At 42.5% G+C, this 27,241-nt stretch overlaps 1 protein-coding gene across 1 annotated transcript in view; it reads left to right on the forward strand.

Moving 5' to 3' along the window:
- Positions 1-27,241, forward strand: part of LOC139752271 (uncharacterized) — a gene marked incomplete at its 3' end in the record, with an annotated part of 167,795 nt that overhangs the window by 129,865 nt on the left and 10,689 nt on the right. The window contains exon 6 of the mRNA XM_071668302.1: positions 762-940. Within this exon, the coding sequence (XP_071524403.1) occupies positions 762-940 (179 nt within the window). The remainder of the gene's footprint in view (positions 1-761; positions 941-27,241) is intronic.

Below are 27,241 nucleotides of genomic sequence, written 5' to 3' on the forward strand. Positions count from 1 at the left end.
GCAGTTTGCAGATGAAACTGCTCTTATAGTAGACTCCAGTGTGAAACTGCAGAATTAGGTGTCTAGTTTTGGAAGAGTGAGATAGAGAGAAGAAAAGTGAGAATTAATGTAAATACAAGTAAGAAAGTTAGCATGGGGGAGAGACAGGAAGGTTGGATTGTGAATCTGAATGAAGAGGAGCTGGGAAAAATGGAGTGCTTTAGATACTGGGAGTGGACATAGCAGCAGATGGAGCCATAGGTGAAGGGGCTAGGGTCCTAGGTGCACTGAGTAATGTTTGGAAAGAGAGGTGACCATCTGTGAGGGCATGGTATGGCAGTCCTAACTATTTTGTTAGGATAAAAAAAGTAAGAAAGACGGTAGATGTCATGGAAATGAAATGTTTGGGTACAATATGTGATGTAAGGAGCGTTGGTCAAGTAAGAAACGACAGGGTAAGAAATAGGCCTCCATAAGGATGGTGTTTGAAAGAGCTGAAAAGGGCACAGAACTAGGAGGAACAAGGAGGAGGAGACAAAAGACAAGTTGGAAGGATGTTGTGAAAATGCTTCAAGTGATGAAAGTGAAAATGCTGGGATAGAGTGAATGATATAGAGAGGGCAACATCTTGTCAGTGTGGCTTCTGTTTTGGTGCTTTATACATGACAGCAAGTGAGTGGATGTGAGTAGATGAAGCTATTCCATGTCTGTTCCTGGGGCTGTCTTGTTATGCAGGGAATAGTGAACAGGTATGATGTAATAATGATTATTGTATGTTTCAGTATCACTCATCAAAAAAGCCTTGATGTGACAGCTACTCCATCATCAACACAAAAGTCACAAGCAGGAGTTAGACTTTCTGTGAATACTCCTAAAAGCATCATGAAAGATACAAAATCAGCAAAGATTGTGAAACCAATATTTACTGTTGGAAGGAATGATGCTTCTGTTAAGAAAGAAGGTAAGTGTATGTGAATGATGTCAGCACCCTTTTTTGTAGAAGTAATATTTCTTGTGGGAATTATTAGTTTGCCAAGGTCTGGACTGAATTGGACTACTTTGATGATATGAATCAGTGAGTTGAAGCCCCATTAGCTGCTCTTTAAACTTATAGTTAACTTCTCACGATTTTATAGAAAAGTTTTGGATTATCTCCTGCCATATCTACAATATTCTAAAGTTCCTCTGCTTTTCCCTTTGTTTGTTTCTGTACTCATTCCTTGACCTCTTTCTCACCATTCAAATGCAGGCTGCCAATATTGAATCTTTCCCACAGTACATCTGAAGGTCTTTTGCTCTGACATCTTTTGGTAAATCATGTATTTTTCTTTTCTAACTTTCCTTCTCTGTTTCTGGATAAAGATACCTGCGTTCGAACTCTCTTATTTTTACTTTCAAAGAACCTAAGTTATCTACATTAAGGGTATGAAATTCCATATCCCAGGTTGTGTTTACAAAGAGATTGTTTAGCTTAGTTTCCATAATTACTTTGGTATCCTCTCTGATCATTTTGTTCTCTTTATACCTTGTCATCAAACTCAAGCATTACAAGATCACCCTTTCCCACTTGATGCAGCATTTCTGATACACATCAAACTGAGCCAGCCAGCAAGATGAGCTCAGGCAGTGCTTCCTTTAAGAATTTGGAGGGTCTGTAGCTCCTAAAGCCTACTATGTACAAATAAAGAGGAGGGAGTACAGTTTGATATATGCACTACATAGTAAGTTTGAGTGTGTGGACCTTGAAAGTTTAATAGGGCGTGGAAGTGGAAGTTTCCTAGATTCAAATCAAGTCCCTATGAGTAACACTTTGTTGACTTCACTGAATCTGTTTATTCTTATTATTGTGAATTTTTGCTGAGTGAAAGCATAGCCCTGACTCTATGAATAGGAGAATAGCTTTAGTGTGACCAAGAGGCAGCACTGTCAATCATTTAGAAATTTAAATTCTCTTCATGATTGAGGCTGTTTTGTGCTAGTAAGATTCATTACTGTTTCTAGAACTGTATATTTTGCAGTTCTTGTGGGGATGAGGATCAGGGAGAAATGGAGGTATGGTGTAAAGAAGAATTGGGATAAAAGTGTTGGCAAGTGAGAAGATGAATCAGGAGTATGAAAGGAAGGTAACTGAAAGTTTAGATGGAATTGTAGTGAATGTAGGAATGCAGTCATGTGAATGAGGTGACCAGAATCTTTAGTGAAATACTAGTAAAGATTGTAGAATCAGAAATAAAAAGGGCAATGCATGGTGGACAGAAGAGATTAGAAATGCTGGGGAAGAGAAAAAAGGCATGGTAGATTGATCATTAGGAATGTACCGGTGGAAGTTCAGCAAAGAAGTAGGGAAAAATACAAAATTTGCAAGCGGAATGTTAAGAAGCTGTAGAGAAAAGCAAAAAAAGAATAGATGAAGATTTTGGAAGAAAGTTAAGTGAAAAGTTTCAGGATAATAAGAAACTAAACAGGAAGGAAGTGAAAAAAGAAAGAGGTAGATGTAAGAGTAGAAATGGTGTTTTGAGAAGGAAGGAAGGGGAATTGCTGAATCAAAAGGTGGAAGTGAAAGGAAGATAGAAAGAGTATTTCGAAAAACTGATTAATGTGGGAGAAGGGGGGGCAGCAGTTGTTACATGCACGGGTATGGAGGAGGGAAGGAAGAGGATACAAGTGCAGGCGCCTGTAAGAAGAAGGGCCTGTAGAAAAAGGGAGGCTGAAGGTAGGAAAGGCATCTGTAGTGGATGTGATTATGGCTAAAATATGAAGTATGGAGGAAAATGTGCAATAGAGTAGGTGCATCTTATATGTAATGTAGCATGGAGACAGAAGGTTGTTCCTGAGATGGGATAAAAGCTATTATTGTTACTTATTCAAAAAGAAAGTTGCTAAGGATGTATGTAGAAATTATAGAGGAATAAGAGTGTGAAAAGAAAGGTTGATAGGAAATGTGAATAAGAGCAAGGTTATTAGGTTCAGTAGGGTTGAGGGACAAGTTAATTGGGAGGTAAGTTTGAATGGAGAAAAACTGGAGGGAGTGAACTGTTTTAGATATCTGGGAGTGGGCTTAGCAGCAGATGGAACGATGAAAGTGGAAGTGAGTCACAATGTGGAACAAGGGAGCGAAGGTTCTGGAAGCATTGAAGAATGTATGGAAGGCAAAAATATTATCTCTGAGAGCAAACATAGGTATGTTTGAAGGAATTGTGGTTCCAACAATGTTATGTGGTTGCGAGGCATGGGCTATAGATAGAGTAGTGTGGAGGATGGTGGATATGTTGGAAATGAGATGTTTGAGGACAATATGTGGTGTGAGGTGGTTTAATCGAGTAGATAAGAAAGAGTAAGAGAGATGTGTGGTAATAAAAAGAGTGTGGTTGAGAGAGCAGAATAGGGTGTTTTGAAATTGTTTGGTCACATGGAGAGAATAAGTAAGGAAAGATTGACAAAGAGGATATATGTGTCAGAGGTGGAGGGAACAAGAAGTGGGAAACCAAATTGGAGGTGAAAAGATGGAGTGAAAAAGATTTTGAGTGATTGGGGCCTGAACATGCAGGGGCGTGAAAGGCGTGCAAGGAATAGAGTGAATTGGAACGATGTAGTATACTGGGGTCAATGTGTCAGTGGATTGAACCAGGGTATGTGAAGCATCTGGGGTAAACCATGAAAAGTTTTGTGGGGCCTATATGTGGAAAGGGAGTTGTGGTTTCGATGCATTTTACGTGATAGCTTGAAACTGAATGTGAACGAATGTGGCCTTTGTTATCTTTACCTGAAGCTACCTCGCGTGCATGCGGGGGGAGGGGGTTGTCATTTTATGTGTGGTGGGGTAGCGATGGGAATGACTGAAGGCAGCAAGTATGAATTATGTACATGTGTATGTATATATATGTATGCGTTGAAATGTATAGATATGTATATGTGCGTGTGTGGACGTGTATGTATATACACGTGTATGTGGGTGGGGTGGGCCAGTCTTTCGTCTGTTTCCTTGCGTTACCTTATCTCGCTAACGCAGGAGACTGCGGCAAAGTATGATATATAAATATGAAAATACATACACAGACATATACATATATACACATGTACATAATTCATACTTGCTGTCTTTATTTATTCCTGTCACACACACACACATACACACACACACACAACCCTGCTACACATGAAATAGCATCCCCACTCCCCCTGCGAGGTAGGGCCAGGAAATGACAAAACGCCACATTCATTCACACTCAGTCTCTAGCTGTCATGCGTAATGCACTGAAACCACAGCTCCCTTTCCACATCCAGGCCCCACAAAACTTTGAGTGCACTGGGCCATTCTTTTGTCTTTTTCCTTACGCTACCTCCCTAGCGCGGGAGAGAGCGACTAAGTATAATAAAAAGAATATGAATATATGTATATGAGAAATACTTAGAAAAACAGATGGATTTGTATGTAGCATTTATGGATCTCGAGAAGGCATGTGATAGAGTTGATGGAGATGCTCTGTTGAAGGTATTAAGAGTATATGGTGTGTGAGGTAAGTTGCAAGAAGCAGTGAAAAGGGTTTATCAAGGATGTAAGGCATGTGTACAAGTAGGAAGAGAGGAAAGTCATTCATTCCCATTGAATGTCAGTTTACAGCAGTGGTATGTGATGTCTCCATGGCTGTTTAATTTGTTTATCAATGGGGTTGTTAGAGAGGTGAATGCAAGAATTTTGGAGAGCGGGGCAAGTATGCAGTCTGTTCTGGATGAGAGGGCTTGGGAAGTAAGTCAGTTGTTGTTTGCTGATGATACAGTGCTGGTGGCTGATTTGGGTGAGAAACTGCAGAAGTTGGTGACAGAGTTTGGTAAAGTGTGTAAAAGAAGAAAGCTGAGAGTAAATGTGAATAAGAGCAAGGTTATTAGGTCTAGTAGGATTGAGGGACAATTTGATTGGGAGGTAAGTTTCAATATAGAAAAACTGTTGAAAGTGAAGTGTTTTAGATATCTGGGAGTGGACTTAGTAGGGGATGGAACCATGGAAGCGGAAGCGAGTCATAGGGTGGGAGAAGGGGCGAAGGTTCTGGGAGTGTTGAAGAATGTGTGGAAGGTGTGAACGTAATCTTGGAGAGCAAAAATTGATATGTTTAAAGGAATAGTGGTTCCAACAATGTTATATGGTTGCGGGGCATGGGCTATAGATAGGGTTGTGCGGAGGATGGATGTGTTGGAAATGAGATGTTTGAGGACTGTAGGTGGTGTGAGGTGGTTTGATTGAGGAAGTAATGAAAGGGTGAGAGATTTGTGGTACTAAAAAGAGTGTTGTTGAGAGAGCAGAAGAGGGTGTTTTGAAATGGTTTGGTCACATTTACTCTCACCTTTTTTCCATTCTTAACTCAATCTCTCCTTATACTTCTTCACACAAGTGAATATTCTCTCTTCTTTTCTGAAAACCTCTACAAATCCTCACCTTTGCCTTCACAAGATAATGATCGGACATCCCTCCAGTTGCCCCTCTCAGCACATTAACTTCCAAAAGTCTCTCTTTCATGCGCATATCAATTCATACATAATTCAGTAATGCTTTCTGGCCATCTCTCCTACTTACATACGTATACTTATGTATACTTCTCTTTTTAAACCAGGTATTCCCAATCACCAGTCCTTTTTCAGCACACAAATCTAGATCTTCACCATTTCCATTTACAACATTCAACACCCTGTGTGCACCAATTATACCCTCAACTGCCACCCTACTCACCTTTGCATTTAAATCACCCATCACTCTAACCCGGTCTCGTGCATCAAAGCTGCTAACACACTCACTCAGCTGCTCCCAAAACACTTGCCTCTCATGATCTTTTTTCTCATGACCAGGTGCATAACCACCAATAATCACCCATCTCTCTCCATCCACTTTCCGTTTTACCCATATCAATCTAGAGTTTACTTTCTTACACTATATCACATACTCCCACAACTCCTGCTTTAGGAGTATATATAGGTTTAAATCCCTGGGGATAGGGAAGAAAGAATACTTCCCACGCATTCCCTGCATGTCATAAAAGACAACTAAAGGGGACAGGAGTGGGGGGCTAGAAACCCTCCCCTCCTTGTATTTTAACTTTCTGAAAGGGGAGACAGAGGGAGGAGTCATGCAAAGAGTGCTCATCCTCCTCAGAGGCTCTGATTAGAGTGTTTAGATGTGTGTGGATATAACCAAGATGAGAAAAAAAAGAGAGATAGGCTGTGTTTGAGGAAAGGAACCTGGATGTTTTGGCTCTGAGCGAAATGAAGCTCAAGGGTAAAGGGAAAGAATGGTTTGGGAATGTTTTGGGAGTAAAGTCAGGGGTTGGTGAGAGGATGAGAGCAAAGGAAGGAGTAGCACTCCTCCTGAAACAGGAGTTGTGGAAGTATGTGATAGTGTAAGAAAGTAAACTCTAGATTAATATAAGGTGATTATTGGTGCCTATGCACCTGGTGATGAGAAGAAAGATCATGAGAGGCAAGTGTTTTAGGAGCAGCTGAGTGAGTGTGTTAGGAGCTTTGATTCATGAGACTGGGTTTTAGTGATGGGTGATTTGGATGCAGAGTTGAGAATGTGGCTGTTGAGGGTATAATTGGTGTACATGGGATGTTCAGTGTTGTAAATGGAAATAGTGAAGAGCTTGTAGATTTGTGTGCTGAAAAAGAACTGGTGATTAGGAATACTTGGTTTAAAAAGAGCGATATACATAAGTATACGTATGTAAGTAGGAGAGATGGCCTGGCCAGAGAGTGTTATTGAATTACATGTTGATTGTTAGGTCGTAAAAGAGAGACTTTTGGATGATGATGTGCTGAGAGATGCAACTGGAGGGATGTCTGATTATTATCTTGTGGAGGCAAAGGTGAAGATTTGTAGAGGTTTTCAGAAAAGAAGAGAGAATGTTGGGGTGAAGAGAGTGGTGGGATTAAGTGAGCTTAGAAAGGACTTTTTGAAGAAGTACCAGGAGAGATTGAGTGTAGAATGGAAAGGCCACTCGCAACAGAGGTCGGGGGATGTAGCTCTGAAAGACAACAGCAATCTGTACACGTCGGTAGCTGGTGCGCGACGTGTACGCATTATTCACCGGGACTTGAAGCCAAGCAATATAGCAGTAAATGAGGACTGTGAATTGAAGATCTTAGACTTTGGTTTAGCAAGACCCACTGAGTCTGAAATGACAGGCTATGTTGCAACAAGGTGGTACCGTGCACCGGAAATAATGCTTAATTGGATGCACTACAATCAAACAGTGGATATATGGTCTGTGGGGTGCATAATGGCAGAGCTTCTCACAGGAAGAACACTCTTTCCTGGTGCTGGCCTTATCCTTTTTCTCTTTGCTTTAAGCAGTGTATAGATGTTTATCTTGTGATACATTCTTTTTTCTGCTATTGACGTTTGTGTAAATAAATTATACATTTCCTTTTCCATAGCCAGAGGTTGAACCATTATGTGACATTCATTTTTTCATCCATTTCAAGCTAGAAGTTTCAGTTTTCTAAATTGTTTCTTACATTTTTCATATGTATATATATGTATGTGTGTGTGTGTATATATGTGCGTATGTATGTGTCTGTGTGTATGTGTATATGTATGTATATATGTATATTATCCCTGGGGATAGGGGTGAAAGAATACTTCCCACGTATTCCTCGCGTGTCGTAGAAAGCGACTAGAGGGGACGGGAGCGGGGGCCAGAAATCCTCCCCTCCTTGTATTAACTTTCTAAAATGGGAAACAGAAGAAGGAGTCATGCTCATCCTCCTCGAAGGCTCAGAGTGGGGTGCCTAAATGTGTGTGGATGTAACCAAGATGTGAAAAAAGGAGAGATAGGTAGTATGTTTGAGGAAAGGAACCTGGATGTTTTGGCTCTGAGTGAAACGAAGCTCAAGGGTAAAGGGGAAGAGTGGTTTGGGAATGTCTGGGGAGTAAAGTCAGGGGTTAGTGAGAGGACAAGAGCAAGGGAAGGAGTAGCAATACTCCTGAAACAGGAGTTGTGGGAGTATGTGATAGAATGTAAGAAAGTAAATTCTCGATTAATATGGGTAAAACTGAAAGTTGATGGAGAGAGGTGGGTGATTATTGGTGCATATGCACCTGGGCATGAGAAGAAAGATCATGAAAGGCAAGTGTTTTGGGAGCAGCTGAATGAGTGTGTTAGTGGTTTTGATGCATGAGACCGGGTTATAGTGATGGGTGATTTGAATGCAAAGGTGAGTAATGTGGCAGTTGAGGGAATAATTGGTATACATGGGGTGTTCAGTGTTGTAAATGGAAATGGTGAAGAGCTTGTAGATTTATGTGCTGAAAAAGGACTGATGATTGGGAATACCTGGTTTAAAAAGCGAGATATACATAAGTATACTTATGTAAGTAGGAGAGATGGCCAGAGAGCGTTATTGGATTACGTGTTAATTGACAGGGTGCGAAAGAGAGACTTTTGGATGTTAATGTGCTGAGAGGTGCAACTGGAGGGATGTCTGATCATTATCTTGTGGAGGCTAAGGTGAAGATTTGTATGGGTTTTCAGAAAAGAAGAGTGAATGTTGGGGTGAAGAGGGTGGTGAGAGTAAGTGAGCTTGGGAAGGAGACCTGTGTGAGGAAGTACCAGGAGAGACTGAGTACAGAATGGAAAAAGGTGAGAACAATGGAAGTAAGGGGAGTGGGGGAGGAATGGGATGTATTTAGGGAATCAGTGATGGATTGCGCAAAAGATGCTTGTGGCATGAGAAGAGTGGGAGGTGGGTTGATTAGAAAGGGTAGTGAGTGGTGGGATGAAGAAGTAAGAGTATTAGTGAAAGAGAAAAGAGAGGCATTTGGACGATTTTTGCAGGGAAAAAATGCAATTGAGTGGGAGATGTATAAAAGAAACAGACAGGAGGTCAAGAGAAAGGTGCAAGAGGTGAAAAAAAGGGCAAATGAGAGTTGGGGTGAGAGAGTATCATTAAATTTTAGGGAGAATAAAAAGATGTTCTGGAAGGAGGTAAATAAAGTGCGTAAGACAAGGGAGCAAATGGGAACTTCAGTGAAGGGCGCAAATGGGGAGGTGATAACAAGTAGTGGTGATGTGAGAGGGAGATGGAGTGAGTATTTTGAAGGTTTGTTGAATGTGTTTGATGATAGTGTGGCAGATATAGGGTGTTTTGGTCGAGGTGGTGTGCAAAGTGAGGGGTTAGGGAAAATGATTTGGTAAACAGAGAAGAGGTAGTGAAAGCTTTGCAGAAGATGAAAGCCGGCAAGGCAGCAGGTTTGGATGGTATTGCAGTGGAATTTATTAAAAAAGGGGGTGACTGTATTGTTGACTGGTTGGTAAGGTTATTTAATGTATGTATGACTCATGGTGAGGTGCCTGAGGATTGGCGGAATGCGTGCATAGTGCCATTGTACAAAGGCAAAGGGGATAAGAGTGAGTGCTCAAATTACAGAGGTATAAGTTTGTTGAGTATTCCTGGTAAATTATATGGGAGGGTATTGATTGAGAGGGTGAAGCATGTACAGAGCATCAGATTGGGGAAGAGCAGTGTGGTTTCAGAAGTGGTAGAGGATGTGTGAATCAGGTGTTTGCTTTGAAGAATGTATGTGAGAAATACTTAGAAAAGCAAATGGATTTGTATGTAGCATTTATGGATCTGGAGAAGGCATATGATAGAGTTGATAAAGATGCTCTGTGGAAGGTATTAAGAATATATGGTGTGGGAGGCAAGTTGTTAGAAGCAGTGAAAAGTTTTTATCGAGGATGTAAGGCATGTGTACGTGTAGGAAGAGTGGAAAGTGATTGGTTCTCAGTGAATGTAGGTTTGCGGCAGGGGTGTGTGATGTCTCCATGGTTGTTTAATTTGTTTATGGATGGGGTTGTTAGGGAGGTAAATGCAAGAGTCCTGGAAAGAGGGCAAGTATGAAGTCTGTTGGGGATGAGAGAGCTTGGGAAGTGAGTCAGTTGTTGTTCGCTGATGATACAGCGCTGGTGGCTGATTCATGTGAGAAACTGCAGAAGCTGGTGACTGAGTTTGGTAAAGTGTGTGAAAGAAGAAAGTTAAGAGTAAATGTGAATAAGAGCAAGGTTATTAGGTACAGTAGGGTTGAGGGTCAAGTCAATTGGGAGGTGAGTTTGAATGGAGAAAAACTGGAGGAAGTGAAGTGTTTTAGATATCTGAGAGTGGATCTGGCAGCGGATGGAACCATGGAAGCGGAAGTGGATCATAGGGTGGGGGAGGGGGCGAAAATTCTGGGGGCCTTGAAGAATGTGTGGAAGTCGAGAACATTATCTCGGAAAGCAAAAATGGGTATGTTTGAAGGAATAGTGGTTCCAACAATGTTGTATGGTTGCAAGGCGTGGGCTATGGATAGAGTTGTGCGCAGGAGGATGGATGTGCTGGAAATGAGATGTTTGAGGACAATGTGTGGTGTGAGGTGGTTTGATCGAGTGAGTAACGTAAGGGTAAGAGAGATGTGTGGAAATAAAAAGAGCATGGTTGAGAGAGCAGAAGAGGGTGTTTTGAAGTGGTTTGGGCACATGGAGAGAATGAGTGAGGAAAGATTGACCAAGAGGATATATGTATCGGAGGTGGAGGGAACGAGGAGAAGAGGGAGACCAAATTGGAGGTGGAAAGATGGAGTGAAAAAGATTTTGTGTGATTGGGGCCTGAACATGCAGGAGGGTGAAAGACGGGCAAGGAATAGAGTGAACTGGAGCGATGTGGTATACCGGGGTTGACATGCTGTCAGTGGATTGAATCAAGGCATGTGAAGCGTCTGGGGTAAACCATGGAAAGCTGTGTAGGTATGAATATTTGCGTGTGTGGACGTATGTATATACATGTGTATGGGGGGGTTGGGCCATTTCTTTCGTCTGTTTCCTTGCGCTACCTCGCAAACGCGGGAGACAGCGACAAAGTATAATAAAAAGTAATAATATACTCTCTCCATCCACTTTCCGTTTTACCCATATCAATCTAGAGTTTACTTTCTTACACTATATCACATACTCCCACAACTCCTGCTTTAGGAGTATATATAGGTTTAAATCCCTGGGGATAGGGAAGAAAGAATACTTCCCACGCATTCCCTGCATGTCATAAAAGACAACTAAAGGGGACAGGAGTGGGGGGCTAGAAACCCTCCCCTCCTTGTATTTTAACTTTCTGAAAGGGGAAACAGAGGGAGGAGTCATGCAAAGAGTGCTCATCCTCCTCAGAGGCTCTGATTAGAGTGTTTAGATGTGTGTGGATATAACCAAGATGAGAAAAAAAAGAGAGATAGGCTGTGTTTGAGGAAAGGAACCTGGATGTTTTGGCTCTGAGTGAAATGAAGCTCAAGGGTAAAGGGAAAGAATGGTTTGGGAATGTTTTGGGAGTAAAGTCAGGGGTTGGTGAGAGGATGAGAGCAAAGGAAGGAGTAGCACTCCTCCTGAAACGGGAGTTGTGGAAGTATGTGATAGTGTAAGAAAGTAAACTCTAGATTAATATAAGGTGATTATTGGTGCCTATGCACCTGGTGATGAGAAGAAAGATCATGAGAGGCAAGTGTTTTAGGAGACAGCTGAGTGAGTGTGTTAGGAGCTTTGATTCATGAGACTGGGTTTTAGTGATGGGTGATTTGGATGCAGAGTTGAGAATGTGGCTGTTGAGGGTATAATTGGTGTACATGGGGTGTTCAGTGTTGTAAATGGAAATAGTGAAGAGCTTGTAGATTTGTGTGCTGAAAAAGAACTGGTGATTAGGAATACTTGGTTTAAAAAGAGCGATATACATAAGTATACGTATGTAAGTAGGAGAGATGGCCTGGCCAGAGAATGTTATTGAATTACATGTTGATTGTTAGGTCGTAAAAGAGAGACTTTTGGATGATGATGTGCTGAGAGATGCAACTGGAGGGATGTCTGATTATTATCTTGTGGAGGCAAAGGTGAAGATTTGTAGAGGTTTTCAGAAAAGAAGAGAGAATGTTGGGGTGAAGAGAGTGGTGGGATTAAGTGAGCTTAGAAAGGACTTTTTGAAGAAGTACCAGGAGAGATTGAGTGTAGAATGGAAAAAGGTGAGAGCAAAGGACATAATGCGAATAGAGGAGAAATGGGATGTATTTGGGGAAGCAGTGATGGCTTGTGCAAAAATTGCCTGTGGCATGGGAAAGGTAGGAGGTGGGCTGATTACAAAGGGTAGTGAGTGGTGGGATGAAGATGTAAGATTGCTAGTGAAAGAGAGAGAGGTGGCATTTGGATGATTTTCATGGGGAAATAGCACAAATGACTGGGAGATGTATTGAAAAAAAGAGGTAGGAGCTCAAGAGAAAGGTGCAGGAGATGAAAAAGAGGGCAACTGAGAGTTGGGGTGAGAGAGTATCATTTAATTTTAGGGAGAATAAGATGTTTTGGATGGAGGTAAATACAGTGCGTAAGACAAGAGAACATTTGGGTACATCGGTTAAGGGGGCTATTGAGAAGGTAATAACAAGTAGTGGTGAAGTGAGGAGATGGAGTGAGTATTTTGAAGGTTTGGTGAATGTATTTGATGATAAAGTGGTAGATATAGGGTGTTTTGGTAGAGGTGGTAAACATAGAAGAGGTACTGAAAGCTTTAAGGAAGATGAAAGCTGGCAAGGCGGCAGGCTTGGATGGTATTACAGTGGAATTTATTAAAAAAACAGGGTGACTGTCTTGTTGACTAGTTGGTGAGAATATTCAATGTATTTAAAGTGCATGGTGAAGTGCCTGAGGATTGGCAGAATGCATGCATAGTGCCATTGTACAACAGCAAACGGGATAAAGGTGAGTGTTCAAATTACAGAGGTACAAGTTTGTTCAGTATTCCTGGGAAATTATATGGGACCGGTATTGATTGAGATGCTTGTGGCATGAGAAGCGTGGGAGGTGGGCAGATTAGAAAGGGTAGTGAGTGGTGGGATGAAGAAGTAAGATTATTAGTGAAAGAGAAGAGAGAGGCATTTGGATGATTTTTGCAGGAAATTAATGCAAATGAGTGGGAGATGTATAAAAGAAAGAGGCAGGAGGTCAAGAGAAAGGTGCAAAAGGTGAAAAAGAGGGCAAATAAGAGTTGGGGTGAGAATCATTAAATTTTAGGGAGAATAAAAAGATGTTTTTGAAGGAGGTAAATAAAGTGCATAAGACAAGGGAACGAATGGGAACTTCAGTGGAGGGGGCTAATGGGGAGGTGATAACAAGTAGTGGTGATGTGAGAAGGTGATGGAGTGAGTATTTTGAAGGTTTGATGATAGAATGGCAGATATAGGGTGTTTTGGTCGGGGTGGTGTGCAAAGTGATAAAGTTAGGGAGAATGATTTGGTAAAGAGAGAAGAGGTAGTAAAAGCTTTGCGGAAGATGAAAGCGGGCAAGACAGCGGGTTTGGATTGTATGGTAGTGGAATTTATTAAAAAAGTGGTTAATTGTATTGTTGACTGGTTTGTAAGGTTATTTAATGTATGTATGACTCATGGTGAGGTGCCTGAGGATTGGCGGAATGCTTGCATAGTGCCATTGTACAAAGGCAAAGGGGATAAAAGTGAGTGCTCAAATTACAGAGGTATAAGTTTTTGAGTATCCCTGGGAATTTATAAGGGAGGGTATTGATTGAGAGGGTGAAGGCATGTACAAAGCATCAGATAGGGGAAGAGCAGTGTGGTTTCAGAAGTGGTAGAGGATAAGTGGATCAGGTGTTTGCTTTGAAGAATGTATGTGAGAAATACTTAGAAAAGCAAATGGATTTGTATGTAGCATTTATGGATCTGGAGAAGGCATATGATAAGAGTTGATAGAGATGCTCTGCTGAAGGTATTAAGAATATATGGTGTGGGAGACAAGTTGTTAGAAGCAGTGAAAAGTTTTTATTGAGGATGTCAGGCATGTGTACGTGTAGGAAGAGAGGAAAGTGATTAGTTCTGTGAATGTAGGTTTGCGGCAGGGGTGTGTGATGTCTCCATGGTTGTTTAATTTGTTTATGGATGGGGTTGTTAGGGAGGTGAATGCAAGAGTTTTGGAAAGAGGGGCTAGTATGCAGTCTGTTGTGGATGAGAGAGCTTGGGAAGTGAGTCAGTTGTTGTTCGCTGATGATACAGTGCTGGTGGCTGATTTGTGTGAGAAACTGCAGAAGCTGGTTATTGAGTTTGGTAAAGTGTGTGAAAGAAGAAAGCTAAGAGTAAATGTGAATAAGAGCAAGGTTATTAGGTACAGTAGAGTTGAGGGACAAGTCATTTGGGAGGTAAGTTTGAATGGAGAAACACTGGAGGAAGTAAAGTGTTTTAGATATCTGGGAGTGGATTTGGCAGCAGATGTCACCATGGAAATGGAAGTGAATCATAGGGTGGGAGAGGGGGCGAAAGTTCTGGGAGCATTGAAGAATGTATGGAAGTCGAGAACATTATCTCGGAAAGCACAAATGGGTATGTTTGAAGGAATAGTAGTTCCAACAATGTTATATGGTCGTGAGGCGTGGGCTATGGATAGAGTTGTGCGGAGGAGGGTGGATGTGGTGGAAATGAGATGTTTGAGGACAATATGTGGTGTGAGGTGGTTTGATCGAGTAAGTAATAATAGGGTAAGAGAGATGCGTGGTAATAAAAAGAGTGTGGTTGAGAGAGCAGAAGAGGGTGTTTTGAAATGGTTTGGTTACATGGAGAGAATGAGTGAGGAAAGATTGACCAAGAGGATATATGTGTCAGAGGTAGAGGGAACGAAGTGAAGTGGGAGACCAAATTGGAGGTGGAAAGATGGAGTGAAAAAGATTTTGAGTGATCGTGGCCTGAACATGCAGGAGGGTGAAAGGCGTGCAAGGAATAGAGTGAACTGGAATGATATGGTATAACGGGGTCGACGTGCTGTCAATGGATTGAGCCAGGGCATGTGAAGCATCTAGGGTAAACCATGGAAAGTTCTGTGGGGCCTGGATGTGGAAAGGGTGCTGTGGTTTCGGTGCATTATTACATGACAGGTAGAGACTGAGTGTGAACGAAAGTGGCCCTTGTTGTCTTTTCCTAGCGCTACGTTGCGCACATGAAGGGGTAGGATGTTGTTATTTCATGTGTGGCGGGTGGCGATGGGAATGAATAAATGCAGACTATGAATTATGTACATGTGTATATATGTATATGTCTGTGTGTGTATATATATGTATACGTTGAGATGTATAGGTATGTATATTTGCGTATGTAGGCGTGTATGTACATACATGTGTTTGTGGGTGGGTTGGGCCATTCTTTTCATCTGCTTCCTTCCGCTACCTCGCTAATGCGGGAGACAGCGGCAAAGCAAAATAAATAAAAATAAATAAATATTGAGTGAGCGGGTGAAGGGATGTACAGAGCATCAGATTGGGGAAGAGCAGTGTGGTTTCAGAAGTGGTAGAGGGTGTGGAAATCAGGTGTTTGCTTTGAAGAATGTATGTGAGAAATACTTAGAAAAACAAATGGATTTGTATGTGGCATTTATTGATCTGGAGAAGGCATATGATAGAGTTGATAAAGATGTTCTGTGGAAGGTATTAAGAGTATGTGGTGTGGGAGGTAAGTTGATAGAATCAGCAAAAAGTTTTTATCAAGGATGTAAGGAATGTGTACGAGTAGGTAGAGAGGAAAGTGATTGATTCCCAGTGAATGTCGGTTTGTGGTAAGGTTAATAGGTTCAGTAGAGTTGAGGGACAAGTCAAGTGGGAGGTAAGTTTGAATGGAGAAAAACTGGAGGAAGTGAAGTGTTTTAGATATCTGGGAGTGGATTTGGCAGTGAATGGAACCATGGAAACGGAAGTGAGTCGTAGGTTGGGGGAGGGGGCGAAGGTAGTGGGAGCATTGAAGAATGTGTAGAAGGCAGAAACATTACTCACAGAGCAAAAATGGGTATGTTTGAAGGAATAGTTGTTCCAACAATGTTATATGGTTGCGAGGCGTGGGCTATAGATAGGGTTGTATGGAGGAGGGTGGATGCATTGGAAATCAGATGTTTGAGGACAATATGTGGTGTGAGGTGGTTTGATTGAATAAGTAATGAAAGGGTAAGAGAGATGTGTGGAAATAAAGAGAGTATGGTTGAGAGAGCAGAAGAGGTTGTATTGAAATAGTTTGGTTACATGGAGAGAATGAGTGAGGAAAAAGTGACCAAGAGGATATATGTGTCAGAGATGGAGGGAATGAGAAGTGGTAGACCAAAGTGGAGGTGGAAGGATGGAGTGAAAAAGATTTTGAGCAATCGGGCCCTGAACATGCAGGAGGGTGAAAGGCGTGCAAGGATTAGAGTGAATTGGAACAATGTGGTATACTGTGGTCAATGTGATGTCAGTGGATTGAACCAGGGCATGTGAAGCATCTTGAGTAAACCATGGAAAGTTTTGTTAGGCTTGGATGTGGAAAGGGAGCTGTGGTTTCAGTGCATTACACGTGACAGCAAGAGAGTGAGTGTGAACAATTATGGCCTATTGTCTTTTCCTAGTGCTACCTCGCGAGGATGGAAGAAGTGATGCTATTTCATGTGCAGTGCGGTTGCGACGGGAATGAATAAAGGTATCAAGTACAAATATGTACATGTGTATATATATATACATGTCCGAGTATGTATATGTATATGTACATTGAAATGTATAGGTATATATATGTGCGTGTATGGACGTATATGTATATACATGTGTATGTGGGTGGGTTGGGCCATTCTTTCGTTTGTTTGTGCTACCTCTCCTACGTTAGCGAGGTAGCACAAGGAAACAGACAAAAGAAGGGCCCAACTCGGCCACATACACATGTATATACATACACGTCCACACATGCACATATACATTTATATTTATATTTATTTTGCTTTGTCGCTGTCTCCCGCGTTAGCGAGGTAGCGCAAGGAAACAGACGAAAGAATGGCCCAAGCCGCCCACATACACATGTATGTACATACACGTCCACACATGCAAATATACATACCTGTACATCTCAATGTACACATATATATATACACACACAGACATATACATATATGCACATGTCCATAATTCATACTGTCTGCCTTTATTTGTTCCCATCGCCACCTCGCCACACATGGAATAACAACACCCTCCCCCCTCATGTGTGCGAGGTAGCGCTAGGAAAGACACCAAAGGCCCCATTCGTTCACACTCAGTCTCTAGCTGTCATGTAATAATGCACCGAAACCACAGCTCCCTTTCCACATCCTGGCCCCACACACTTTGCATGGTTTACCCCAGACGCTTCACATGCCCTGGTTCAATCCATTGACAGCACGTCGACCCCGGTATACCACATCGTTCCAATTCACTTTATTCCTTCCACGCCTTTCACCCTCCTGCATGTTCAGGCCCCAATCACTCAAAATCTTTTTCACTCCATCTTTCCACCTCCAATATATATATATATTGTTGTTAGAAGCAGTGAAAAGTTTTTATCGAGGATGTAAGGCATGTGTGCGTGTAGGAAGAGAGGAAAGTGATTGGTTCTCAGTGAATGTAGGTTTGCGGCAGGGGTGTGTGATGTCTCCATGGTTGTTTAATTTGTTTATGGATGGGGTTGTTAGGGAGGTAAATGCAAGAGTTTTGGAAAGAGGGGCAAGTATGAAGTCTGTTGGGGATGAGAGAGCTTGGGAAGTGAGTCAGTTGTTGTTCGATGATGATACAGCGCTGGTGGCTGATTCATGTGAGAAACTGCAGAAGCTGGTGACTGAGTTTGGAAAAGTGTGTGGAAGAAGAAAGTTAAGAGTAAATGTGAATAAGAGCAAGGTTATTAGGTACAGTAGGGTTGAGGGTCAAGTCAATTGGGAGGTGAGTTTGAATGGAGAAAAACTGGAAGAAGTGAAGTGTTTTAGATATCTGGGAGTGGATCTGGCAGCGGATGGAACCATGGAAGCGGAAGTGGATCATAGGGTGGGGGAGGGGGCGAAAATCCTGGGGCCTTGAAGAATGTGTGGAAGTCGAGAACATTATCTCGGAAAGCAAAAATGAGTATGTTTGAAGGAATAGTGGTTCCAACAATGTTGTATGGTTGCGAGGCGTGGGCTATGGATAGAGTTGTGCGCAGGAGGATGGATGTGCTGGAAATGAGATGTTTGAGGACAATGTGTGGTGTGAGGTGGTTTGATCGAGTGAGTAACTTAAGGGTAAGAGAGATGTGTGGAAATAAAAAGAGCATGGTTGAGAGAACAGAAGAGGGTGTTTTGAAATGGTTTGGGCACATGGAGAGGATGATTGAGGAAAGATTGACCAAGAGGATATATGTGTCGGAGGTGGAGGGAACAAGGAGAAGAGGGAGACCAAATTGGAGGTGGAAAGATGGAGTGAAAAAGATTTTGTGTGATCGGGGCCTGAACTTGCAGGAGGGTGAAAGGAGGGCAAGGAATAGAGTGAATTGGAGCGATGTGGTATACAGCGGTTGACGTACTGTCAGTGGATTGAATTAGGGCATGTGAAGCGTCTGGGATAAACCATGGAAAGCTGTGTAGGTATGTATATTTGCGTGTGTGGACGTATGTATATACATGTGTATGGGGTGGGTTGGGCCATTTCTTTCGTCTGTTTCCTTGCGCTACCTCGCAAACGCGGGAGAAAGCGTTTGGGATAGGGGAGAAAGAATACTTCCCACGTATTCCCTGCGTGTCGTAGAAGGCGACTAAAAGGGGAGGGAGCGGGGGGCTGGAAATCCTCCCCTCTTGTTTTTTTTTTAATTTTCCAAAAAAAGGAACAGAGAAGGGGGCCAGTGAGAGGTTGCCCTCAGAGGCTCAGTCCTCTGTTCTTAACGCTACCTTGCTGATGCGGGAAATGGCGAATAGGTTGAAAAAAAAATATATGTATATAATATATATATATATATATATATATTTTTTTTTTTTTTTTTTTTTTTGCCGCTGTCTCCCGCGTTTGCGAGGTAGCGCAAGGAAACAGACGAAAGAAATGGCCCAACCCACCCCCATACACATGCCTTGATTCAATCCACTGACAGCACGTCAACCCCGGTATACCACATCGCTCCAATTCACTATTCTTTGCCCTCCTTTCACCCTCCTGCATGTTCAGGCCCCGATCACACAAAGTCTTTTTCACTCCATCTTTCCACCTCCAATTTGGTCTCCCTCTTCTGCTCGTTCCCTCCACCTCCGACACATATATCCTCTTGGTCAATCTTTCCTCACTCATTCTCTCCATGTGACCAAACCATTTCAAAAACCCTCTTCTGCTCTCTCAACCACGCTCTTTTTATTTCCACACATCTCTCTTACCCTTACGTTACTTACTCGATCAAACCACCTCACACCACACATTGTCCTCAAACATCTCATTTCCAGCACATCCATCCTCCTGCGCACAACTCTATCCATAGTCCACGCCTCGCAACCATACAACATTGTTGGAACCACTATTCCTTCAAACATGCCCATTTTTGCTTTCCGAGATAATGTTCTCGACTTCCACACATTCTTCAAGGCCCCCAGGATTTTCGCCCCCTCCCCCACCCTATGATCCACTTCCGCTTCCATGGTTCCATCCGCTGCCAGATCCACTCTCAGATATCTAAAACACTTTACTTCCTCCAGTTTTTCTCCATTCAAACTCACCTCCCAATTGACTTGACCCTCAACCCTACTGTACCTAATAACCTTGCTCTTATTCACATTTACTCTTAACTTTCTTCTTCCACACACTTTACTAAACTCAGTCACCAGCTTCTGCAGTTTCTCACATGAATCAGCCACCAGCGCTGTATCATCAGCGAACAACAACTGACTCACTTCCCAAGCTCTCTCATCCCCAACAGACTTCATACTTGCCCCTCTTTCCAAAACTCTTGCATTCACCTCCCTAACAACCCCATCCATAAAAAAATTAAACAACCATGGAGACATCACACACCCCTGCCGCAAACCTACATTCTCTGAGAACCAATCACTTTCCTCTCTTCCTGCAGGTACACATGCCTTACATCCTCAATAAAAACTTTTCACTGCTTCTAACAACTTGCCTCCTACACCATATATTCTTAATACCTTCCACAGAGCATCTCTATCAACTCTATCATATGCCTTCTCCAGATCCATAAATGCTACATACAAATCCATTTGCTTTTCTAAGTATTTCTCACATACATTCTTCAAAGCAAACACCTGATCCACACATCCTCTACCACTTCTGAAACCACACTGCTCTTCCCCTATCCGATGCTCTGTACATGCCTTCACCCTCTCAATCAATACCCTCCCATATAATTTACCAGGAATACTCAACAAACTTATACCTCTGTAATTTGAGCACTCACTCTTATCCCCTTTGCCTTTGTACAATGGCACTATGCATGCTTTCCGCCAATCCTCAGGCACCTCACCATGAGTCATACATACATTAAATAACCTTACCAACCAGTCAATAATACAGTCACCCCCTTTTTTAATAGATTCCACTGCAATACCATCCAAACCTGCTGCCTTGCCGGCTTTCATCTTCCGCAAAGCTTTTACTACCTCTTCTCTGTTTACCAAATCATTTTCCCTAACCCTCTCACTTTGCACACCACCTCGACCAAAACACCCTATATATGCCACTCTATCATCAAACACATTCAACAAACCTTCAAAATACTCACTCCATCACCTTCTCACATCACCACTACTTGTTATCACCTCCCCATTTGCGCCCTTTACTGAAGTTCCCATTTGCTCCCTTGTCTTACGCACTTTATTTACCTCCTTCCAGAACATCTTTTTATTCTCCCTAAAATTTAATGATACTATCTCACCCCAACTCTTATTTGCCCTCTTTTTCACCTCTTGCACCTTTGTCTTGACCTCCTGTCTCTTTCTTTTTTACATCTCCCACTCAATTGCATTTTTTCCCTGCAAAAATCGTCCACATGCCTCTCTCTTCTCTTTCACTAATAATCTTACTACTTTATCCCACCACTCACTACCCTTTCTAATCAACCCACCTCCCACTTTTCTCATGCCACAAGCATCTTTTGCGCAATCCATCACTGATTCCCTAAATACATCCCATTCCTCCCCCACTCCCCTTACTTATATCTATTTTTTTTTCCAAAGGAAGGAACAGAGAAGGGGGCTGGATGAGGATGTTTCCTCAGAGGGCCAGTCCTCTGCTCTTAACGCTACCTCGCTGACGCGGGAAATGGCGAATAGTATGAAAGAAAGATATATATATATATATATATATATATATATATATATATATATATTATATATATATATATATATATTATATATATGTAAGGCAAAAGATGCTTGTGGCATGAGAAGAGTGGGAGGTGGGTTGATTAGAAAGGGTAGTGAGTGGTGGGATGAAGAAGTAAGATTATTAGTGAAAGAGAAGAGAGAGGCATTTGGACGATTTTTGCAGGGAAAAAATGCAGTTGAGTGGGAGATGTATAAAAGAAAGAGACAGGAGGTCAAGAGGGTACAAGAGGTGAAAAAAAGGGCAAATGAGAGTTGGGGTGAGAGAGTATCATTAAATTTTAGGGAGAATAAAAAGATGTTCTGGAAGGAGGTAAATAAAGTGCGTAAGACAAGGGAGCAAATGGGAACTTAAGTGAAGGGCGGAAATGGGGAGGTGATAACAAGTAGTGGTGATTTGAGAAGGAGATGGAGTGAGTATTTTGAAGGTTTGTTGAATGTGTTTGATGATAGAGTGGCAGATATAGGGTGTTTTGGTCGAGGTGGTGTGCAAAGTGAGAGGGTTAGGGAAAATGATTTGGTAAACAGAGAAGAGGTAGTAAAAGCTTTGTGGAAGATGAAAGCCGGCAAGGCAGCAGGTTTGGATGGTATTGCAGTGGAATCTATTAAAAAAGGGGGTGACTGTATTATTGACTGGTTGGTAAGGTTTTTAATGTATGTATGACTCATGGTGAGGTGCCTGAGGATTGGCGGAATGCGTGCATAGTGCCATTGTACAAAGGCAAAGGGGATAAGAGTGAGTGCTCAAATTACAGAGGTATAAGTTTGTCGAGTATTCCTGGTAAATTATATGGGAGGGTATTGATTGAGAGGGTGAAGGCATGTACAGAGCATCAGATTGGGTAAGAGCAGTGTGGTTTCAGAAGTGGTAGAGGATGTGTGGATCAGGTGTTTGCTCTGAAGAATGTATGTGAGAAATACTTAGAAAAGCAAATGGATTTGTATGTAGCATTTATGGATCTGGAGAAGTCATATGATAGAGTTGATAGAGATGCTCTGTGGAAGGTATTAAGAATATATGGCGTAGGAGGCAAGTTGTTAGAAGCAGTGAAAAGTTTTTATCGAGGATGTAAGGCATGTGTACGTGTAGGAAGAGAGGAAAGTGATTGGTTCTCAGTGAATGTAGGTTTTGGCAGGGATGTGTGATGTCTCCATGTTTGTTTAATTTGTTTATGGATGGGGTTGTTATGGAGGTGAATGCAAGAGTTTTGGAAAGAGGGGCAAGTTTGAAGTCTGTTGTGGATGAGAGAGCTTGGGAAGTGAGTCAGTTGTTGTTCGCTGATGATACAGCGCTGGTGGCTGATTCATGTGAGAAACTGCAGAAGCTGGGGACTGAGTTTGGTAAAGTGTGTGAAAGAAGAAAGTTAAGAGTAAATGTTAATAAGAGCAAGGTTATTAGGTACAGTAGGGTTGAGGGTCAAGTCAATTGGGAGGTGAGTTTGAATGGAGAAAAACTGGAGGAAGTGAAGTGTTTTAGATATCTGGGAGTGGATCTGGCAGCGGATGGAACCATGGAAGCGGAAGTGAATCATAGGGTGGGAGAGGGGGCGAAAATCCTGGGAGCGTTGAAGAATGTGTGGAAATCGAGAACATTATCTGGGAAAGCAAAAATGGGTATGTTTGAAGGAATAGTGGTTCCAACAATGTTGTATGGTTGCGAGGCATGGGCTATGGATAGAGTTGTGCGCAGGGGGATGGATGTGCTGGAAATGAGATGTTTGAGGACAATGTGTGGTGTGAGGTGGTTTGATCAAGTAAGTAACGTAAGGGTAAGAGAGATGTGCGGAAATAAAAAGAGCGTGGTTGAGAGAGCAGAAGAGGGTGTTTTGAAATGGTTTAAGCACGTGGAGAGAATGAGTGAGGAAAGATTGACGAGGAGAAGTGGGAAACCAAATTGGAGGTGGAAAGATGGAGTGAAAAAGATTTTGTGTGACAGGGACTTGAACATGCAGGAGGGTGAAAGGAGGGTAAGGAATAGAGTGAATTGGATCGATGTGGTATACCGGGGTTGACGTGCTGTCAGTGGATTGAATCGGCATGTGAAGCGTCTGGGGTAAACCATGGAAAGTTGTGTGGGGACTGGATGTGGAAAGGGAGCTGTCGTTTCGGGCATTATTGCGTGACAGCTGGAGACTGTGAACGAATGGGGCCTTTGTTGTCTTTTCCTAATGCTTCCTCGCACACATGAGGGGGGAGGGGGATGGTATTCCATGTGTGGCGAGGTGGCAATGGAAATGAATAGGGGCAGACAGTGTGAATTGTGTGCATGGGTATATATGTATGTGTATGTGTGTGTTTATATATGTGTACATTGGGATGTATAGGTATGTATATTTGCGTGTGTGGGCGTGTGTGTGTGTACATTGTGTATGGGGTGGGTTGGGCCATTTTCTTTCGTCTGTTTCCTTGCGCTACCTCGCAAACGCGGGAGACAGCGACAAAGTAAAATAAAAAAAAATAATATTTGCTTTGCCGCTGTCTCCCGCGTTAGCGAGGTAGCGCAAGGAAACAGACGAAAGAATGGCCCAACCCACCCACATACACATGTATATACATACATGTCCACACACGCAAAATATACATACCTATACATCTCAATGTACGCGTATATATACACACACAGACATATACATATATACACATGTATATAATTCATAATGTCTGCCTTTATTTGTCCCCATCGCCACCCCGCCACACATGGAATAACAACCCCCTCCCCCCTCATGTGTGCGAGGTATCGTTAGGAAAAACACCAAAGGCCCCATTTGTTCCCACTCAGTCTCTAGCTGTCATGCAATAATGCACCGAAACCACAGCTCCCTTTCCACATCCAGGCCCCACACACTTTGCATGGTTTACCCCAGATGCTTCACATGCCCTGGTTCAATCCATTGACAGCAGGTCGACCCCGGTATACCACATTGTTCCAATTCACTCTATTCCTTGTATGCCTTTCACCCTCCTGCATGTTCAGGCCCCGATCACTCAAAATCTTTTTCACTCCATCTTTCCACCTCCAATTTGGTCTCCCACTTCTCGTTCCCTCCACCTCTGACACATATATCTTCTTGGTCAATCTTTCCTCAATCATTCTCTCCATGTGACCAAACCATTTCAAAACACCCTCTTCTGCTCTCTCAACCACACTCTTTTTATTTCCACACATCTCTCTCACCCTTACATTACTTACTCGATCAAACCACCTCACACCACATATTGTCCTCAAACATCTCATTTCCAGCACATCCACCCTCCTGCGCACAGCTCTATCCATAGCCCATGCCTCGCAACCATACAACATCGCTGGAACCACTATTCCTTCAAACATACCCACTTTTGCTTTCCGAGATAATGTTCTCGACTTCCAAACATTCTTCAAGGCTCCAAGAATTTTCGCCCCCTCCCCCACCCTATGATTCACTTCCGCTTCCATGGTTCCATCCGCTGCCAGATCCACTCCCAGATATCTAAAAACACTTCACTTCCTCCAGCTTTTCTCCATTCAAACTTACCTCCCAATTGACTTGACCCTCAACCCTACTGTACCTAATAACCTTGCTCTTATTCACATTTACTCTTAACTTTCTTCTTTCACACACTTTACCAAACGCAGTCACCAGCTTCTGCAGTTTCTTACATGAATCAGCCACCAGCGCTGTATCATCAGCGAACAAAAACTGACTCACTTCCCAAGCTCTCTCATCCACAACAAACTTCATACTTGCCCCTCTTTCCAAAACTCTTGCATTCACCTACGTAAAACCCCCATCCATAAACAAATTAAACAACCATGGAGACATCACACACCCCTGCCAGAAACCTACATTCACTGAGAACCAATCACTTTCCTCTCTTCCTACAGGTACACAAGCCTTACATCCTCGGTAAAACTTTTCACTGCTTCTAACAACTTGACTTCCACACCATATAAATATATATTTTTTTTTATTTTATTATACTTTGTCGCTGTCTCCCGCGTTTGCGAGGTAGCGCAAGGAAACAGACAAAAGAAATGGCCCAACCCCCCCCATACACATGTATATACATACGTCCACACACGCAAATATACATACCTACACAGCTTTCCATGGTTTACCCCAGACGCTTCACATGCCTTGATTCAATCCACTGACAGCACGTCAACCCCGGTATACCACATCGCTCCAATTCACTCTATTCCTTGCCCTCCTTTCACCCTCCTGCATGTTCAGGCCCCGATCACACAAAATCTTTTTCACTCCATCTTTCCACCTCCAATTTGGTCTCCCTCTTCTCCTCGTTCCCTCCACCTCCGACACATATATCCTCTTGGTCAATCTTTCCTCACTCATTCTCTCCATGTGCCCAAACCACTTCAAAACACCCTCTTCTGCTCTCTCAACGACGCTCTTTTTATTTCCACACATCTCTCTTACCCTTACGTTACTCACTCGATCAAACCACCTCACACCACACATTGTCCTCAAACATCTCATTTCCATCACATCCATCCTCCTGCGGACAACTCTATCCATAGCCCACGCCTCGCAACCATACAACATTGTTGGAACCACTATTCCTTCAAACATACCCATTTTTGCTTTCCGAGATAATGTTCTCGACTTCCACACATTCTTTAAGGCCCCCAGAATTTTCGCCCCCTCCCCCACCCTATGATCCACTTCTGCTTCCATGGTTCCATCCGCTGCCAGATCCACTCCCAGATATCTAAAACACTTCACTTCCTCCAGTTTTTCTCCATTCAAACTCACCTCCCAATTGACTTGACCCTCAACCCTACTGTACCTAATAACCTTGCTCTTATTCACATTTACTCTTAACTTTCTTCTTCCACACACTTTACCAAACTCAGTCACCAGCTTCTGCAGTTTCTCACATGAATCAGCCACCAGCGCTGTATCATCAGCGAACAACAACTGACTCACTTCCCAAGCTCTCTCATCCCCAACAGACTTCATACTTGCCCCTCTTTCCAAAACACTTGCATTTACCTCCCTAACAACCCCATCCATAAACAAATTAAACAACCATGGAGACATCACACACCCCTGCCGCAAACCTACATTCACTGAGAACCAGTCACTTTCCTCTCTTCCTACACGTACTTATGCCTTACATCCTCGATAAAAACTTTTCACTGCTTCTAACAACTTTCCTCCCACACCATATATTCTTAATACCTTCCACAGAGCATCTCTATCAACTCTATCATATGCCTTCTCCAGATCCATAAATGCTACATACAAATCCATTTGCTTTTCTAAGTATTTCTCACATACATTCTTCAAAGCAAACACCTGATCCACACATCCTCTACCACTTCTGAAACCACACTGCTCTTACCCAATCTGATGCTCTGTACATGCCTTCACCCTCTCAATCAATACCCTTCCATATAATTTACCAGGAATACTCAACAAACTTATACCTCTGTAATTTGAGCACTCACTCTTATCCCCTTTGCCTTTGTACAATGGCACTATGCATGCATTCCGCCAATCCTCAGGCACCTCACCATGAGTCATACATACATTACATAACCTTACCAACCAGTCAACAATACAGTCACCCCCTTTTTTAATAAATTCCACTGCAACACCATCCAAACCTGCTGCCTTGCCGGCTTTCATCTTCCGCAAAGCTTTCACTACCTCTTCTCTGTTTACCAAATCATTTTCCCTAACCCTCTCACTTTGCACACCACCTCGACCAAAACACCCTATATCTGCCACACTATCATCAAACACATTCAACAAACCTTCAAAATACTCACTCCATCTCCTTTTCACATCACCACTACTTGTTATCACCTCCCCACTTGCGCCCTTCACCGAAGTTCCCATTTGCTCCCTTGTCTTACGCACTTTATTTACCTCCTTCCAGAACATCTTTTTATTCTCCCTAAAATTTAATGATACTCTCTCACCCCAATTCTCATTTGACCTTTTTTTCACCTCTTGCACCTTTCTCTTGACCTCCTGTCTGTTTCTTTTATACATCTCCCACTCAATTGCATTTTTTCCCTGCAAAAATCGTCCAAATGCCTCTCTCTTCTCTTTCACTAATACTCTTACTTCTTCATCCCACCACTCACTACCCTTTCT

This window comes from Panulirus ornatus, chromosome 12 (genome assembly GCF_036320965.1).
Source record: "Panulirus ornatus isolate Po-2019 chromosome 12, ASM3632096v1, whole genome shotgun sequence".
NCBI lineage: Eukaryota > Metazoa > Arthropoda > Malacostraca > Decapoda > Palinuridae > Panulirus > Panulirus ornatus.